The sequence below is a fragment of the Asterias rubens genome, chromosome 4 (genome assembly GCF_902459465.1).
Source record: "Asterias rubens chromosome 4, eAstRub1.3, whole genome shotgun sequence".
Classification (NCBI taxonomy): Eukaryota; Metazoa; Echinodermata; class Asteroidea; order Forcipulatida; family Asteriidae; genus Asterias; species Asterias rubens.
Window position 1 is genome coordinate 10,486,170 of NC_047065.1, and position 20,187 is coordinate 10,506,356.

The window sequence follows — 20,187 nt, forward strand, 5'->3', positions numbered from 1 at the left end:
CTGTTCATGATGTTGCCGGCTTCAGTGAAGGAAAACAGATGTATCACGTTCCATCTCTAGCACTCAAGATTGGACATTCCATCAAGAGATGTGCACTCATACTGCAAGCAAGTGCTTTAGAGTTTAATCTTAGGCAAAAAGCGGAACAGGCCGAACAGTTTAAGCAGTTATGTGAAATTAAGTGGCCAGAACTTGTGTCAACCCATGCCCACAGAACACTGTACCAAGGAAAGTGCAACAAACGTGCTGATCTCCCCACATGCAAAATGCGATAAGATCGTTCCTTCATGAAACTGGCAACAGGGAAGTGCAGCTCCTACACTCTGCTAAGGGCCATAAAATTACACAAGCTTGGAAGAAATTGAATGAAGTCACACTGTGCCATCTCATTATCTTCAACCACAGACGACAGGGGGAAGTATCCAAAATGAAACTGGAAGATTTTCACAAGCGCAGTAGTGCAGCCATTGTGAATGGTGATTGCGTGATGACTGATCTTGAACGGCACCTCTGTAAAATGTTCCAAGTCATTGAAATAGTTGGTAAGAGGGGCAGAACTGTTCCTGTGCTTCATGGTACTGATGTGATGGCGTGGTTGAAGGCTCTGGTCGCAAATAGAAATGCAGCTGGAGTGGCACAAGACAACATTTTCTTATTCGCACAAAGTTGTTACGGAGGCACAGGTCATATACGAGGAAGCGACTGTCTACGAGCATATGCAAATGAGGCGGGCCTTGAGAATGCTGATAGCATGCGGTCTACAAAGCTTCGTAAACATGTAGCGACTGTTTGACAAATTCGGGCCTTGAATGAACATCAGCTTGAAACACTTGCAGACTTCATGGTCATGTGGCAAATCTTTGGAGGAGTTGCATGTTACTGGAGGTAAACAAACCCGTTTTTAACTTGTCTTTCCAAATTAAATCAAACTGTGGTAACCCCCCCCCCCCATAACATTCATTCACTGTACACCCCCAACCCCACACACCCAACCCAACGGATTGGCCCACATTGTTATTTGTGTGCCAGAAAGCAATCAAAGCTAACTGTAGAAGTTTAATTTCTTTTTATTGCAGAAGGCTTCACCAGCGATGAGGACAGCAGTGATTCAGGTGACTCGTGTGACCCAACTTTGGAGGACAGTGTTGATGGCAGTAAGTTTGTAATATTTGTGACTGCCTATATCTCTTGTAGGTCTCTTGCATATGCTGGTCCTATTCCCTGTTTACCCCCCTAGACCAAAATGCGATAAAATGCCAGGTACCTTTATCGCACTCTTTTGTGCTAAAGAGGAGTAAATGTCACATCGGTAAAATGAACATTTTTAGGTTATGTATACGCCCCATTTGATTATGTTTCCTAATTTACCTCTTCTTTCCTGTGTGTTATAGGAAGGCCACCAACCCAAACAGATCCAGCTCCAAAAGCTCGACAAGTCAAGCATTGACAATTCAAGCGAAGCCCCTGGAGTGCTCAGGAAAAGAAAGACGTAACCGAGGGCTTGCAGAGATTCATTTTGGGTTAGGGTTAGGGTTAGGGTTTCTCAAGAAAAAAGAAAGTCATGGAAAGAATTTCAAGCCGCCTTGCAGAATTAGACTACAATAGATCGGTTACACGAATAACTAACAAAATAAAACAACTGAAGACCAAATACAAACAGGTTTTGGACAACAACCGAAGAAGTGGGAGAGCCGAAATCGATTGGAAATACTTTGATGAGGTTGACACCATTTTGGGTACTAATACAGGCTTTCAGCAAAGAAAACTATTGATAATTGTGGGTGATGATTGGAATAGTTACCAGAAGACTACAAAAAAGCAGTGGAAAAAGTCTTAAACTTGTGTGCACTTCAAAGGTTTTATCTACCTTCTGTATTAACTGGGGCGTGCATTATTATTGTTGCAGACGAAAATAAAAAAACAATTTGTCTACAACAAATGTCTAAAATTATTATGACACCTAAAGAGGAAGTTGGAATGAATAAAAGTGATAACGAATAGTGCTTTTAGTACTTTTAAAAGTAGCCAGGAGAAACCCAATCTATAGTAATGTGACAGGCCATTTGCATACAGCCCCTTGCTTGCAAACAGAGCGCCCTCATTTGCCCATCAGTAAGATAAACAAAGCCACTCTTGCAATCCACATTCCTTAAGACCCCACACTGGACCTCATTCACAACATAAAGATTGTACAGTTAACATCTCTGTGTCTATTTGCAATTCTACTATTAAAGTTTCATCAAAGTCAGTTGAGTTTCATCCATAAAAGTCATCTTACCTCCACTGGTTAGACAACCATCTAGGCTAGGGTGAGTGTTTACTTGTTTTGTATTCTTACAGATTTCTATTAAGTGCTATTCATAAATTCATATTTGTTAATCAGTTATTTTACTTTCATTGATACTTTCATCAGAAGTTCAATGAAGTCCCTTTAATCACCCATAGCTCTTTACATTATTATAGAATTGCTATATTCTTAGTCAGTAGTTTTAATTGATAGTTTGCCGAGACAAAAGAGTATAATGTGTCTTTAGTTTTATTAAGTTTTCTTGAGTTTTGTATATTAACTTTGATTTAGTTAGGGAGTACACTTCAGTGCTTTGGCCAAACAGTTCTCACTATTGTTTCACACAGTGTGACTACTGTGGATTATACAACCACTGTGGAATGTTGATCACCTCTCTGGCCAGATTAGGAACTCCCTAAGGCTATGTGCTGAGTGTGATGCTAGTGGCTAGGAAGTTAATAATGTATATCGATGGTCCCTATGCTGCACAGCATTGTTTATCGATATGTGCCTTTGTGAACTGTGTTGTGTGATGAGTTAAGTTGAGCAATCGATATGCGATCACTGCAACATTGCCATTCTTACTATAGCTGGGCCATTGTTTATAAACTGTTCTGATAAGAGGTTGTTCCCAGTAGGGTTTCCTTATGTCTTTCTTGAGAAAGCTAATTATGTATTCAACCTGTCCTACAGAACACCAGGCTGGCAAAGCTTTTGTTTTCTTTAGGCTAAGTACTTGTAGTGGCAAGCTACAGTATTATAGACTGTTGGTGTTTTATTACTTTCTTTGGTTTATTGTAAGATTATTTCTTTGCACTTAAACTGAGTTTTGTTGAATGTTTAAGGAGTCTCAAGTCAAAGCAGTCATTTGCCTTGTACATCCTTTTGATTAACATTAACTAAACATATCGCTTATTCTTAGATATTGGCCTATTAATATTCTGTTTAAAGTTCTTTATTAGCTGGTTGGTCATTAAGATAATTGGACTAGTTTGAGTCCATGGTTTACAAAGTCCATAGTGATAGAGGTCATTGCACTTTTAATTAGTTATTTGTTCTTCTACAAGTTAAAGCATATACATGCCTTGTATTTCCAAACAGAACCTTGACTTGACTTTAAAGTAAATTGTGTAGTTGAGCTTTTGTTTATGCTTTTATATTTTCTTTGTTTATGTTCTGACATTACTACATTTTCCTCTAATGAATTTCTTTGCTCAGTTGGTATTTTCCAAAGCTTAGTATTTATATGGAAATTGCTTATTGTATCTCTTCAGGGTTTTTGTAACACCACTAAAGAACAAGGACACTGAACGGCGTTTTGTCAAAAACATGTTATTTCAGTCTGTCACAGTAAAAACAGCGGTCAGGCGGGACATCCTGGAAAGCAAGATTACAGTTTACCCAGATTGCAGCAGAGGAGCGACAACGGGCATCCACAAGTGCAGAAAGGGAGAAGGCTTGACAACAAAGAAAGGTCACTTTGTGGTAACCCAAATCAACAAGTCACTTTGTAGCAAAGTGAGACAGGTCAAATTGGACATTCCATATGTGCCAGCTAATTCAGAGCTACTTAGATTGTCAGCTTCTAACAGGTTTGCAGAGGAGTATTCTCTAGAGCCATACTCGTTCTGAGATGGTGTGCTTAGACCAAACTGCCATTATACATCTCGTGAAAGGATACGCAGAGTAATCATTGTTTGTTGTAGACAAGTGTAGAGACCTCATGCCTAAATGCCCCCCCTAAATTTTCATTATGCCCCTCCCCCAAATTTTCAACTATTATGCCCCCTCTAATTATTCAACAGCTGCTTGACAGCACCCCTTTGTTTCAACAGCCATACTTAACCAATCAGAAGCCTGGAAATAACCCCAGTGAGTAAGTATTATGGGATCACCATGTGCACCACACACACAGCATGCAGGCATGCCATGCCATCCCATGTCATATTGGATGTGATGCTCAGTGAGTGCACTAGACAATTAAAACCGTGAAGCCCTACTTACTGTGTTTTCCGTTTTCATCCTTTTCAATACAGAATTCTTCAAATTAATGTGCACCTCGGAGTAAACCTTCTGGCTTCATTCTCAGAATGAAACATTGTCTGTCGATGATGAATCCATGCCATCAGAAGATTATGTCAATGACAACGTCAAAGGCAGCTGATATTGAAGGAGATATAGGAAGGATAACCTTCATTTAAGACAACTGTCCTGTTTTTGAATCCCTCCCCACAACTCTCTATGACGCCTTCACTGCGATAAGACCATTTTTTCCTCAGAGTGACGGCCTACACAGGGAATGAACTCGAAGTTTGCTAACCAAAAGGAAAGGAAGGCGCGTACAAAAATGCAACTACAAGATTAAACAGGAGATTTCATCTGTTCCAAAGGACACATTCCCACGCCTGTTGCGAGAATTACTGGATGAGTTTTACCGTTCTACCAATGGGAAAGAAGAAAACCGTAATCCAAGGCGAAAAGAAACGGCAAGACCAAGGTTCGTCGACCAAGGGAGACAGAGAGAGCAAAGTTGGGTCGACTGATCAAGGAGGAGTGTGATGGGCTTCGCCAAGCGATAAGGGATAGTGTCAAGAGCAGTGGCATGTCTATGTCCAGAGGAAGGTATGGAGCCCTTGCTGAAACCTCTGAGAGTGAGGAAGATGAGTTCCTTTACCGAGCAGTGGCAGAGGCCAGCTTGTTGTGATGAGGAAGCAGACGCCATGGAGGTTGAGGAGACAGGAGAGGAGACGGGAGAAGACTGGGGGAAAACTTCACAGATAGAGACGGGAGGCAGTGAGGAGACAGGAGAGGAGAAACCGCCATCAAGTCAGTTCAGGCCAACGCATTTCTCCTGTGTGCTATGTTTCCAGTTATGCTTACAAGGTCGACAGAACAGAGCACCTCAGTCAGCGAGTTTAACACTGAAGTTTTTTTCCACAAGGTTATAGTGTATTTTAACAGCAAGTTCGACAGTCTCCAAAAGTCAGGAAACAGTAAAATTTAAAGAGACCCGAACAGGTTAGACGCTAAAGAGCTGAACAAAATAGGCAACACGGCTCAGTGAGAGTTTTGCGGGAAAGTGAACTTTCACTGGACAAAATCAAGATCTGCCTGCTTAAGAATGGCAACACCGAGACAGCGATAGAGCACTGGACAAAATCAAGATCTGCCTGCTTAAGAATGGCAACACCGAGACAGCGATAGAGCACTGGACAAAATCAAGATCTGCCTGCTTAAGAATGGCAACACCGAGACAGCGATAGAGCACTGGACAAAATCAAGATCTGCCTGCTTAAGAATGGCAACACCGAGACAGCGATAGAGCACTGGACAAAATCAAGATCTGCCTGCTTAAGAATGGCAACACCGAGACAGCGATAGAGCACTGGACAAAATCAAGATCTGCCTGCTTAAGAATGGCAATACCGAGACAGCGATAGAGCACTGGACAAAATCAAGATCTGCCTGCTTAAGAATGGCAACACCGAGACAGCGATAGAGCACTGGACAAAATCAAGATCTGCCTGCTTAAGAATGGCAACACCGAGACAGCGATAGAGCACTGAACAAAATCAAGACAAAATCAAGATCTGCCTGCTTAAGAATGGCAACACCGAGACAGCGATAGAGCACTGGACAAAATCAAGATCTGCCTGCTTAAGAATGGCAACACCGAGACAGCGATAGAGCACTGGACAAAATCAAGATCTGCCTGCTTAAGAATGGCAACACCGAGACAGCGATAGAGCACTGGACAAAATCAAGATCTGCCTGCTTAAGAATGGCAACACCGAGACAGCGATAGAGCACTGGACAAAATCAAGATCTGCCTGCTTAAGAATGGCAACACCGAGACAGCGATAGAGCACTGGACAAAATCAAGATCTGCCTGCTAAGAATGGCAACACCGAGACAGCGATAGAGCACTGGACAAAATCAAGATCTGTCTGCTTAAGAATGGCAACACCGAGACAGCGATAGAGCACTGGACAAAATCAAGATCTGTCTGCTTAAGAATGGCTACACCAAGACAGCGATAGAGGCGATTCAAGAAGCCGAAGCCCTGGTCACCGAAAGAAAAAGAAAGATAAAGATCGCCAATAGCAGCAAGGCCGGTTGGATCACGGTACAACACCTAGAGAAAGGCGGTGAGGACATGCCCGGTGAGCTGAGACAGGTTCAAGTAACAGAAGAAGCCGCACCGAAAGAGCTTGAAGGAAAGAAGAAGCAGAAGAGAGGGCTTTGGGATGATGGCGCCATGGTCGTTGATACCTATTGGCAATTGTAGTCTTTTTCGATGTAACCCCCATATTCCTTGTTACTGATTCTTTGTCGTGGTTCATACAGAGCAGCCTAATGCCGGCCCTCTCCCATGCTTTACCATTAATAATAAATTCTCAGAATCATAAACCTGTGTCTTAACTTGTGATTATATGTCTTCCAATAGAAATAAACTGTTTTTCATGCGTATGAGCGTAGCGAAGGAGCATGAAAGTAAACAAAATGGAGGTACAACAGTGTACACTGCCTTCCTGCATTGTATTCATATTGAAGGCCTAGATGTGTCATGTTTCTCTGATTTTAAAATCAATGGAGTCAATAACTGCAACAGTTTTATTGGTGGTCTCAAAGAGGCCCTCTAAGGTCAAATATAGGTCAGTGATTTTATCATTTACAAATAGATCGAGTCATTATTAAAGGAGTCGGGTACTTTTTCAAAATGTACACAGATTTATATTAAATTACAGGGTTTGAAGATATTGATAGTGGAAAGCTTCCCTTCAAATATTACTAATGGAGGTTGAGTAGTTTTTGAGAAATGAGTCACAAAATAATTTAAGCATGTAAAATCCCATTAACCAGTTATGATATTACACCAAAACCATAGCATAACGGGTTAATACGTTTTTATAAGCTAAAACTGAGAGGAAAACTTTTTGTTTTACTCATTTGTCAAAAACTGCAGAGAAGATTCTGAAACAGCTGTTTTTGCAGCGCCTCCCAACCCCTGTACAGTCGATCTTAGCATCCACAGCCGACACAGTGGGCATCGGAGCGCTGGCAGATTTGGCCAACAAGATCGTCGAGGTGTCAGGCCCTCAGCACGTGGCGACATTTTCAGCGCCGCCACCCCACTTTGCCCAGCCCCCACCACCACAAGCCTCATCCGAGGTACTCGTTCTCCAGAACAAGGTAGATGACCTCACTAGGCAGGTGATGGCCTTGACAACTCACTTCCAAGCAGCCCAGAGGCGAGGTCGTTCTCGTTCCTTCTCGCAGGGGCGCAACACTCGACGAGACCCCACCCCGCCTGCAGATCGCCAGTCCTCCGATCGACAGTCATCCAACCCACAGTGCTGGTATCACTGGAAGTATGGCAGCAACGCTCGTAAGTGTACTAGTCCTTGTTTCCGCCGCACTTCCGCTCAACCCAACTCGGAAAACGCCACCGCCAGCAACTAACGGCGACGAGCCAGCCTGGCGTTAATTCCCTCAGTCGCCTTCCTACATCACTGATCAAACAACTGGCCTCCGATTCCTGGTTGACACTGGGGCAGAAGTTAGCGTTTTACCTCCGTCGGTAGCGGATAAACAACGCAAACTACAACCAACCTCAGTACGTCTACAGGCCGTCAATAAATCGCCTATAGCGACCTTTGGGGAGAAGTCTTGCACACTAAATATCGGGCTACGTCAAGTTTTCAGATGGGTATTTCTGGTTGCAGATATTCCAATGGCCATTATTTTCTGCAGCACTACGCCCTCTTGGTGGACGTAAGACACCGCCAACTAATAGATACGACAACCCACCTTTCAGTACTAGGTAAGGAAGCTACATCACCTTCACTGAGCCAAGTATTAGTGAACGAGTTATCTACGCCTTTTGACACGCTCATCGCATCATTTCCGGGAGTAGCACGCCCTGTGTATACCGAGTTGCCAGTGAAACACTCAATCACCCACCATATCATCACAACTGGACCCCCGGTTACCGCTCGCCCTCGTCGACTTGCCTCGGACAAGCTCACCATAGCAAAGGACGAATTTAACCACATGCTTGACCTCTGCATCATTGCTCCATCGGACAGCAACTGGTCATCTCTACTGCATATGGTGCCTAAGAAGACCCCTGGTGACTGGCGCCCCTGTGGGGATTATCGAGCTTTGAATAGAGTAACTGTTCCAGATCGCTATCCGATTCCCCATCTACATGATTTCACGACCAATTTAACCGGCAAATGCATCTTTTCCAAGATTGATTTAGTTCGTGCATACCACCAAGTACCCGTCAACCCAGCAAATGTTCACAAGACAGCCATTACAACACCTTTTGGGTTGTACCATTTTGTGCGCATGCCTTTCGGTCTACGGAACGCAGCTCAGACTTTCCAACGGTTCATTGACATGGTTACTCGTGGATTGCCATTCGTATATGTCTATTATATTGACGACATCCTTGTGGCTAGCGACTCGCTGGAACAGCACCATGAACACTTGGAGTTACTGTTCTCGCGATTATCTGAGTATAGAGTAGTAATCAACCCAGCCAAGTGCCAGTTTGGAGCTACAAATCTCGATTTTCTCGGTCATCACATTGACGAGCAGGGTATTCATCCATTAGATGAGAAGATCACTGCCATCAGCGAGTTCCCTCGTCCCACTACAGTGCATCAAATTTAACGGGCAACACTTTGAACTCAGATGCTGAAACCAAATTTCATCACCACTACCAAGGCTTTCAAATCACACTAAGAAATGGGAAACAGATAACAATAGGGTTAACTGAGGTTGGAGCAGGAGTTGCTGTACAGTTCAAACCAGTTAATGGATGAAACAGAAACACTGGATAGAAAATTATTAAAACTGAGATGCATTAGGTAGACCCTAATAATGACGTTGCTGTAAAAATCAAAGATGTTTTTCAAAATGTTAACAGACTTCAAAAAAATGAATTTTGGCAAAACTCCATGTATGAGTAGGTATGGGTACGCAAAACACAAAACAGTGCAGTGCGCCTTACTTACGTTTGTGTTCTACACGCAGACTTCGGTATTGTATGCAGGTACTAACAAATTATTTTATACATTTAACTGTTTTGTGCAGGTCATTTTTAACATTCATAAGCAATACAGGCAAATCACATTTTTGTCTGATAGCTTGTAGAAGACGAGCCCGAAGAGATGGATGGTGTGGTGCTCGCAGTTGATGCAGTAAAAGAAGACTCCATTGTGCTTTGGTGCGATTTTCATAGCACAGTTGGCACTTTCGGAGGATGCCTAAGAAAGTTGCTGAAAGACTACAAGTTAGCCATCGACCATAACAAGAGGAGTGGAGTCGCAAGGAAAGAAACCCCTTTCAAAGACAAGCTAGATATAATTCTAGAGGATAGGCCCTCTGCAGAGCCAGTACAAACTTTTTAATCAGTAAACTCGTACGTTGAAGAGGCAGGAGAGTCAAAACTAATGGCAGAAAAACTAACATGAAACGTAAAATATCTTCCATTGTTAAATGGGGGGGGGGGGAACCCAAGAAGAATGATAAAAATGCTTACGTTGATTCTTGTAGTTGGTGACAAATAAAAATTGCAAGTAAAGCATACAGCAGCTGGCCGTCACATGACGATACCAACTACACGTTCTGTACAAGGCATCCACATTTAACCCAAATCCACACGATTTTTATAGAGGGTACATAGGAGGTTGTAAATAGCGCAGTACATGTATACCAGGTAATTGCAATGAAGATGAGTGAAAATGGCTTCATCAACAGAGCAACAAAGGAGATCAAGAACAAGATAAACAAACGTGAACTTTGAACCCACTTCCGTCCCACAAGGGGGATCAATGCGTGGTCATACTCAAGTGGGAACGCGACAACGATTTCACGCCAGCAACTAATCCTGTTGCAGGATCCTGATCTCGCACTTGTGTTGGTAGTTTGTGTCTTTGGGCAAGTAACTGTTTCTCACTACCAGAGAGTTAATGGGTATTCCTAGGATAAAGGTTGTTCGTGTGACTGATTTACTTTACAAGGAGTTGAGGTGAATTAAGAAGTCATTTTGAATTGAGACAGTACACTACTTCAAGGCAATACTGTCTGTTAGTACTAAAAGAGTTCTCATAGCAGTTTATGTGAATTTCATACAACTATCTTCGTATATTTTCAAGCCCCTTATAAGTCTGTTAGTGATAAATCTCACCAAATTATAAAATTTTTTGTTTTTACCTTAAATATTTAAATCAGTATGAACAATGTAATGGCGGTTTTAAAAGTGATTTGAAAGACTTAAGGAATTTCAGATATTCCAGCCCCACTCTGTGGGGTTTCTGGCAACTTTGGCAACAACAGCATCGATTCACAACACATTTTTTTAGTAATAATAATTTTTACAGGGTAGAAAAGCACAAATATATACCACTTTTCTTCCATTACTTGACATCCAACACCTTTTTACTCTCCTTGAAGAAGTCCACCCCTTGCATACATTGTGGAAGAAAACCCTGATCACCAGCCGCGGCGCTATGAACATACCCCTTACCGTAACCCAAATTCCTCATCAGCCGAGTAGACCCTGGGCGTAGGTGCAGGGGAACTCCTGGGACTGGTCCCTCGTACTCTTCAATGTATTTCTTGACCGTCATGAGAAGGCCTTCCACCATGGGGGACTTAGGAGCCCTTGACAGGTAGACAACGCACTGAGCGAGAACAACCTGATCGAGAAGAAGTAAAAGGCTCAACTTATTATCTTAAAAGCCCTGGCCCCAATTTCATAGAGCTGCTAAGCACAAACATTTGCAACCAAAATTCAATTTACCTCACAGGCTGGTCTTCCTAGAAACTGACATGCTTGGTGGGTAGACACAGCTTGCATCAAGGCTTGTGGGTCTGCCAAACCTGTAATTAAAAAAGTATCCCTTATAAACATTATGATTCACTCAAAGAAATATAATTAAAGTTTATAATGGCTTTAAGAAGAGTGACTTACCAACATCTTCACTTGAGAAGGCAATGAGTCTTCGTGCGATAAACAGTGGGTCTTCACCACCTACGAGCATCCTTCCCAGCCAGTAGAGGGCAGCATTTGCATCACTACCACGCATTGACTTATGCAGTGCTGATATGCAGTTGTAATGTTCCTCACCTTTGTGGATCCAAACATTTAGTTAGTCATTTGTTATAGCAGTAAGCATTTCCAATGACTGGCAAACAACTGCAGTTCCCCGGCCCCAAAATATAAGAGAAAATATTTTTCGGAGACACCACAACTTTGTTCTGTGTTTTTAATTTCAATGTCACAGCTGATAAATCTCGAACAAGGAAATCATCAGAAAAGAAGCATGTCTACTAATTCAAACTACCCAACCCTAGGTTTTTAGATCAACATTTTTTTATATAACATTTTACTGAACCCATCAATGAGAATTTGTTTAAGAGCTGCTCCACACAAATGTGGCTTTGAGCGTAACATTATGCAGCAACACAAGATTGAAAAATAAAGCAGACTGAAAAAGTTGTATTATTTAATTTGGGAATATCAAACATACATTGTGCACAATGCTGTAACTATATCAATACAAAAGAGAAAATGTCCCTTCCAGACAACAAGACTTTAATTGTCTTCTCAATATTCCTATGGTATTATTATTAAACTAAAAATGATGCTAAAACATTGCATGCCTGGAATATTTTGAAAATTGTCATCCACAAAATTAGTTCTTTGGGATATTTGGCATCCCTCTGAGATGTTTTTTCCCTAGCATAAACCATCCTCACTTGAATCCATTTTCCCCTGATAATAATTCAAGAAAGTTGTGTCATATTCTTATGAAGTTGACACATTTTGTTGGTTAAGTAAAATAATTAGGCCTACCTTCTCTGTCGTACATGACATGTGACCTCTGCAACGCCTCCTTCACATGTTCCGTTGAAATTACAACCCTCTCATTTTCCTCATTGTTTTGTTTTTCTGATCTCACTCCAGGCAGTCCACTACTGCCCTGCTGATGACACAGTGATTGTGATTGGTCAGAGTTAAGGGAGGGGGCCTGCGATTGGATGATCTCTTGTAGGGTATTGAGGGCGCTTCGTGCATCCCCGTCGCAGAGATTGGCAAGGTATGATAATGCACTGCTTTCCATGCAAACTGGACACCTGAAAAAAGGTATACAATGAGTACATGAAAAATCACCAAGACATTCATCATGATCAAGAAGCAATAATGAACATGTAGACTGTAGTGTCCTTACACTAAACACTGATAGAGCTACCCAAGTCTAGACATTAGCTCATCAACATTCCAATCATGACACAACCTACCTGTAATACTAGAATAATGCATAGAGACCACCACCCCATGCAGTGGTTGTACCCTTGAAACAGTAGCCCATTAATAAGCACATGGTACCTTCTACTGTATGTATCACCAGGACATGTGTGAGACACAACAGTCCAAGCAAGCATCAAAGCAACAACTTAGTGCCAAGCTCAAGACATTTTGATGTCTTTGCAGCGATATAAGTTCACTTTGATGCATACACTGTACTTAGTTTCATAACAAAAAGATACAACGATGTTAGTGTTTTGAATTACTCTTTCTGGGATCTAAAAAAGCTTAATTGAACTGAAGCGGTCCCAAGTTTTTTCTTCTCAAAACACTACTCATGAGATGCAGCATCATATCAAATGTCGCAGGTACCAACTTAACTCCTTGGTGATGAGTTTTCAAACTATAAAAGCTTCTTATCATTCAGAAGTTTAATGGGAACCAGTGAGATTAGAGACGGTTGATATGAACGATAAGCAACCTAGCTGTGCTTCCATTTTGTTGCCAGTGCTGTGAAGGAGTTAAGATGGTTCTAGGAATGCTTAATGCCCAATGACCAGGGGTAGTAGCTCTACCCCATGGCCCAATTTCATGGTTTTTATTGCCACAGAATTCTGCGCTTCCAATCACCATTCTCCACTTGCAGAAGAAGCGCCAAATTTATGCCCTAGTTGTGTAAGCAAAGAATGCCAAGTAATGTGGAGTACACACGCACACATAACAAAATGCAAAAATTCCAGTAAGCAGAGCCATGATATTGGGCCCTGATCAATTGACTTAATAACAAGGTGTAGCACTAAGAATCACCTTGATTCGGATTGACTGGTACCTTCTTGGTCATGGTTACTTCTACAGGCTTCCTTGATCCTCCCATCTGACGTCTCTCCCTCCTTGAGCACTTCCACACCTAGTTTTTTAGCAGCTCTCTCGAGAATCAACAACAGGTCCTCCGTGCTTAGCTTGTCCAGCACCACAACCCGGCAACGACTCAGGAGGGCATTGTTTATTTTAAAGGATGGGTTTTCTGTGGTGGCCCCAATGAGGGTGATTGTTCCATTTTCAACATGTGGAAGAAATGTGTCCTGTTTGTTTAAAAAAAAACCAAGGTAACATAAATCTTGAGGATAAGAAAATATTTACCTAACAAAAGATGCAATAGATCTTTTAGGAGTAAAGACAAGAATAAAGTTAAAGTGTATCACACATCTTTTGCAACTAAATGGATTCAGGCCTGAATCTGTAATACAAGTGCACTGTGGCTAGTGTACATGTGTATGTGTGTAGTTCACACTTGAAAGCATTCTTCAATTTCACAGTTAACTAAAAACTGGGGGCTTATCCTATAGGCCTAAGCAAAAACTGGTGATAATAAGAGCAGAATTCTGCAGTAGGCAGAACCATAAAATCAGTCCTGGAATTTCATCTTTGAACATGTTGAAAGGACAATGCCATTTTCATTTTGCAAAGGGCACTTCCATTGGAAAATCTTCAAGTCAATTCAAAACTTTTGAAGGGCACCAAGGCAAACACCTGGGACAACGGAAGCCAGCCCCCTCGTCAGGCTGGCGCAGTGGTGTCTTGACAATGGAAGCCAGCCCCCTCGTCAGGCTGGTGCAGTGGTGTCTTGCCTCGCCTTCCACCTCTGAGAATCCCCGGTTCAAATCCTACCCGGCTACCGGGGGCACTATGTGGACTTTTTTTTTTCAGTCCCTACTTGACTTCTGGGTTTTTTCCCTAGAACAATTCTCTGGGGTTTTCCTCCCACTTCTAAAACTTGAATTTCTTCATTGTCTCGCACCTTGTCTAGATGCTGAAAAGGCTTTGACAGGTATTATCATAGATGTAGATGTGACCCGTGTGTAATTCCAGGCCTGTGAAAATGGGCTCTAGTCTTTGAAAATGAAGTGGAAGCAGGAAACCATTTCCAGATTCTTGATCACTACTACCCTTTCAGGATGAACCCACCTGTTGTATCTTATTGAAACGATGGATCTCATCAATGAAGAGAATGGTTTTACGTTTAGTCATCCTCTGCTCATTGGAAGCAGCTGTAATGGCCTCCTTCACCGTCGACACAGTTGCCGTTGTGGCCGACATCGTAACAAAACGCATCATTTTACTTGCCTTAGCTCGTTCAGCTATGATGTGAGCCAAAGTAGTCTACAAAAAAAAGAACAAATTGTCATGCTGTTTGCATATCTTTTTTTTTCAGTTGATGATCAGGATAAAATAAAAACACGCTTTCAAATGGTTACAATTTCATTCACTTCCTTCAGTACTTCTCAAACATAAATTGTGCTTCTGTGTGATTTGGAGGAATGATCAAACCAAGTTTTTATCTTAATCTTTTCCAAATCTACCATTCCACCAAGACAAGACATAGACATAGAATGGATAAAGGATGATCCAGATTTCAACTATTCTTGATTTTCAGTTTGATTATTCAAAAAGTATCAAAGTGCTGAAGGCAAAACATTTTTAAACTAGCAGAGTCGTTTCCAAAGACCAAGAACAGTAAAATCAAAATACTTACTTTACCGCATCCTGGAGGGCCCCAAAGTATCATAGATGGGACTTTGTCTGCCTCTAAAAGACGTCTAAGCAACGACTGAGAACCAACTGCCTTCTTCTGGCCTATAAAGTCTGTGAAGTTCCGAGGACGCATTTGTTGAGCCAAAGGTTGGAAATCTGTTTTTGAAGATGGCCTTTTGGATGATCCTAGTGTCCCAAACGCAAACGAAGATGATGTTGTTGAAGGTGTAGATGCAATGTTGGATATTGAAACAGTTGGGCTATCTTCAGATAACTTGTCTGTTTTACTACTTGCTGTCGTTGAGCTCATTTTGATCTTCTTGCCATGTTTCAAGTCAGTATCTACCTTTGATTTCTTGCTGCTGGACTGAAGTAAGAAGCTCCAGTTTTTCCTCTTTTTGTCTTTACTATTGCCAACCTGCTCATGGTTTTCCTGCTTATCTTGCACGCTAGTCGTCTCGGTAGGCCTCATTGTGTGTGCCGATGACTCCAACTCTGTGCTTGAACTTGAAGCCCCCTTAACTCCATCTTCACTGTCGGAGGACTGGCTGCCATTAGAACCCTCGTCTACTTTAAGGAGGCAACCATCAATATGTTTGTTGATTGTCCTCATTGGAAATGTCTCATTACAAATTGGACATGCAGCACTTTGAGATGACATTGTACTGTTGAATTACCTATACGATCAAATCAAAACAAAAAGCAATTGAATCTTTCCCAATAGAATGGCATGCCCTACCATATTAAGGGGAATTGTGCCTTTGATAATACATGTACGACATGCCTGGAACTACATACAGGCCACAGCCGCTGTTGCCCCATTCCTGGCCTTGACCCCTTTCAAATGTTTCCATAGGGTATAGACTTTATGATTTTCTAATAAAAGCCCTTTGAAAAATGAAAATGGCCTTCCCCTCCAAAATCCAGGCCTGATACCAGTGTAGAGAAATATTGGCTGTAGGGCCAACACAAATTTAAATTTTGAACAAACACATTTTGGAATCTTCTAATTGGTATTAAGGCCAAATATGTATTTCTTATCAGAGAGCACTCTGACTACATGTGACAAATCAATCCTTGTATCATCAAAGGCACAATCACATCTTGGCTTGTATGCTTCATTTTTGAAAGGGCAAGGGCACCAAGGCATTTTCTTCTTGGGAAAGGGCATCCTATGAGGAAATTGTTAATTTCTACTGGTGCATTTCAAAGGCACCAAGGCAATGACCAGGGGACGATCTCACAAAGAGCTAAAATTGATCGCAACTGCAAATCAGTCGCAGTTGCTTAGTAAAGTGTGATGTCACAATGAAATCACTATGGTGATACTGAAATTTGTCTTACGACGGATTTTATTGCTTTGCCCAGGGGGCATCAAGGCAACCCCCTTCGTTGCCTCCGTGAAGTACCAGTCCTGCACATCACCTACCATAAGGTTTATCGCGAATAGCAAAATAATGGTTGAACCCACAAAAGGTATAGGCGTTGCGTGCGCGAGTCGTAGAAACTGCATAGAAACCGCCCCACATTCCTTCCCACAATGCACTGCGTTTCTGAATCGCGATAAACCTTATTTATCTGATATGTAGCTTGGCCAATGCAGCTTGGCCAAGAATGAATGGTCTAGGTTTGTATTAGTGCTGATGATAGTGATAGGACACCTAAAGCAATATACCTGCAGATTGCCCACAAGTTTGTCCTAATTCATTGAAATAATATGCTGAATTCGGTCCACACATCCATTGACTCAACAGAAGTTGAGCTCTCCATTGCTGTTTCCAAGTTAGTATTTTGAGTAGCCAATATAGTGTCCAGTGCCAACCTCCTATCAAAATGATATATAGGTCTGATTTCACAATAGTGTCCAGTGTCAACCTCCTATCTATATGATATATAGGTCTGATTTCACAATAGTGTCCAGTGCCAACCTCCTATCTATATGATATATAGGTCTGATTTCACAATAGTGTCCAGTGCCAACCTCCTATCTATTATGATATATAGGTCTGATTTCACAATAGTGTCCAGTGCCAACCTCCTATCTATATGATATATAGGTCTGATTTCACAATAGTGTCCATTGCCAACCTCCTATCTATATGATATATAGGTCTGATTTCACAAGTGTCCAGTGCCAACCTCCTATCTATATGATATATAGGTCTGATTTCACAATAGTGTCCAGTGCCAACCTCCTATCTATATGATATATAGGTCTGATTTCACAATAGTGTCCAGTGCCAACCTCCTATCTATTACTCACTATACAGCACTCTGGCTCGAGTATCAGTCATCTACTCACTATACAGCACTCTGGCTCGAGTATCAGTCATCTACTCACTATACATTACTCTGGCTCGAGTATCAGTCATCTACTCACTATACATTACTCTGGCTCGAGTATCAGTCATCTACTCACTATACATTACTCTGGCTCGAGAATCAGTCATCTACTCACTATACAGATTGGGTAAAGGACTTTTTTCTCACTATGCTTGGCAGAGTGGTTAAGAAACCACAAATTTTGGTGTGAAGTTCTAATGGCATTAGACTGTGTTAGGCTGAGTACATGTAAATTCTGATAAGTAATTTCTTTATTGATGCCCCCCTCCAAATCTAACTTAAGAATACTGTCTTAAAATATCCAGTTTCATCAAATATTTTTGTTTGTTCTTGTTTTAAGTTTATCATTCCTTGTATTATTTAAATAATGCAGGTAAATTATTCAGATGTGAGCACATTGTACAGTGCAGTATGCAGTGTACATGTAGTTCAACATGATCTGCTGACAGTGTGCCAAGTTATAATTGTACACTAATAATTCCTTGTTCTAACAAAAAATTGGGCATAGTAGTATGTTCCAGTGGGCTGGGGGTGCTTTGGTAACATTCCATAGACATCATCCCCAGAATACTTTGGTAGCTTTTGCTAACCATGTGCATTAAGTGCATTTGCTGTGACTCGCGTGACAAACTCGAGGGTGTTTTTTTTTTTTAGGTAGAAGGCCTAAGTAAAAAAAACTAATTAATTCTTGAAAGACCCTTTGAAAAGACCACTATTATGAGAGAGAAGAAAAAAAATGTAATGGGTCTATAATAGAAAAAATACTATAATCATTGTTTTTGTGACTCGCGTGACAGTAAAACGAGGGTAAAAATTAACTCCCATTTTTCAAAAGTTAATAGTTCAAAAAGGCATATTTAATTTTGGCGGTCCTTACTAATGACTCTTTGTTGTTTATACATAATGATTAAATCTGAACACCTATTGCTTCATGATTTTTTTTTCAAAACCTGAATTTCAAGGATTTTTCAGACTTTTGTGTACACTTTTTACCCTTTACTCCCAAGGCTGTCGCAAAAAAAATAAAGAATATTTTTATAAAGTCTTTTTAGAAGAAGAAGCACTAGGTGTTCTTGTTCCAAAATAAATGTAAAAACTTCAACAATAACCATTTTAAATTTTTCACTATGAAGCGCAAATACCACGGAATGGCTGATATGATATATAGGTCTGATTTCACAATAGTGTCCATTGCCAACCTCCTATCTATATGATATATAGGTCTGATTTCACAATAGTGTCCAGTGCCATGATATATAGGTCTGATTTCACAATAGTGTCCAGTGCCAACCTCCTATCTATATGATATATAGGTCTGATTTCACAATAGTGTCCATTGCCAACCTCCTATCTATATGATATATAGGTCTGATTTCACAATAGTGTCCAGTGCCAACCTCCTATCTATATGATATATAGGTCTGATTTCACAATAGTGTCCAGTGCCAACCTCCTATCTATATGATATATAGGTATGATTTCACAATAGTGTCCAGTGTCAACCTCCTATCTATATGATATATAGGTCTGATTTCACAATAGTATCCAGTGCCAACCTCCTATCTATATGAATATGATATATAGGTCTGATTTCACAATAGTGTCCAGTGCCAACCTCCTATCTGTATGATATATAGGTCTGATTTCACAAAGTGTCCAGTGCCAACCTCCTATCTATATGATATATAGGTCTGATTTCACAATAGTGTCCAGTGCCAACCTCCTATCTATATGATATATAGGTCTGATTTCACAATAGTGTCCAGTGCCAACCTCCTATCTTATATAGGTCTGATTTCACAAAGTGTTATTGTTGTTTTTCAAGGCCCAATTCCACCATGGAGGATTTTCTTCTTCCATGATTTCACAAAGCTTGACAAATTGTCAAAGACCAGTCTTCTCACTTGGCGTATCTCAACATCTGCATAATTCTTTTTTTAAATGTGACAATTTGAACTCAATTGATGGTTGAAGTTGCGAGATGATAATGGAATAAAAAAAAACACCCTTTTCACACCACTGCTTTCATAATCATATGCTTGATTTTGAGGTCTCAAAATCAACTGATTTTGAGGTCTCAAAATCAACTCAAATATTTTACTGAGAAAATACTCCTTTCTCAAGATGTACACACTTCAGAGCAAAGAGCAGGGAATTTTTTCAGAAGGAGCCGTTTCTCATAATGTTTTGTACTATCAACAGTTTTGTATTATCGACATCCATGCTTTGTTTAGTTGCGACAACGTAACCCTCCTGCCGACCTTCGGCTTCGCCGTCGGCAGGAGGGTTACGTTATCACAACTAGCTTTAGTTTTGCATGTGTCATCAGAAATCACCTTACCACCGTTTTTCCGAAGACAATCCGCCGACCCAGCACAGCATGCACAACTTCTTGAACCCGGCCGCAAAAACGGAAGCTTCGAAGTTTGACCATCAAATGCCTTTGCTAATGCTTTGAAGTTCAAATTGAACTAACTGAAATCACGATTTGCATTAGCCGAAAACCCACATTGGAAGAAATCCTTTATCAAAAAATGATATCTCCCCAAGGATGACACAACAATCACACCACTGAAACTGACTGTGTACGAACATGTGGTGTACATAGAGCGGGCAAACACTCAAAGTGTTTGAATCATTTTTAGTAGAGAGTATAGGGTAGGAGGCGTTGCACTGCGCGTTAAATGACCACAGCGCCCCC

General features: G+C 41.2%; 1 protein-coding gene and 1 pseudogene across 1 annotated transcript; one reads left to right on the top strand and one right to left on the bottom strand.

The window, feature by feature from the left end:
* Positions 1-288: 288 nt before the first annotated feature.
* Positions 289-4,334, top strand: LOC117289368 (annotated as a pseudogene).
* Positions 4,335-9,840: 5,506 nt separating this feature from the next.
* LOC117288772 (ATPase WRNIP1-like) lies at positions 9,841-20,077 on the bottom strand. The gene is made up of 8 exons (XM_033769609.1): positions 19,828-20,077; positions 15,145-15,820; positions 14,577-14,771; positions 13,419-13,693; positions 12,159-12,439; positions 11,274-11,429; positions 11,103-11,182; positions 9,841-10,998 (listed from the first exon to the last, which is right to left on the bottom strand). Exons 2-8 carry the CDS (start codon positions 15,802-15,804, stop codon positions 10,717-10,719), a joined length of 1,929 nt encoding a protein of 642 aa, XP_033625500.1. The 5' UTR covers positions 15,805-15,820; positions 19,828-20,077; the 3' UTR covers positions 9,841-10,716.
* Positions 20,078-20,187: the final 110 nt, after the last annotated feature.

Excerpts from the sequence above, each read along its gene's own strand:
- LOC117288772 (XM_033769609.1), bottom strand. The coding sequence starts at position 15,804 with ATGTCATCTCAAAGTGCTGCATGTCCAATTTGTAATGAGACATTTCCA. Across the intron at positions 11,430-12,158 it reads TGTCATGTACGACAGAGAAG|GTGAGGAACATTACAACTGC; the intron begins GTAGGCCTAATT and ends GGATCCACAAAG. Across the intron at positions 10,999-11,102 it reads TAGGAAGACCAGCCTGTGAG|GTTGTTCTCGCTCAGTGCGT; the intron begins GTAAATTGAATT and ends CTTCTCGATCAG.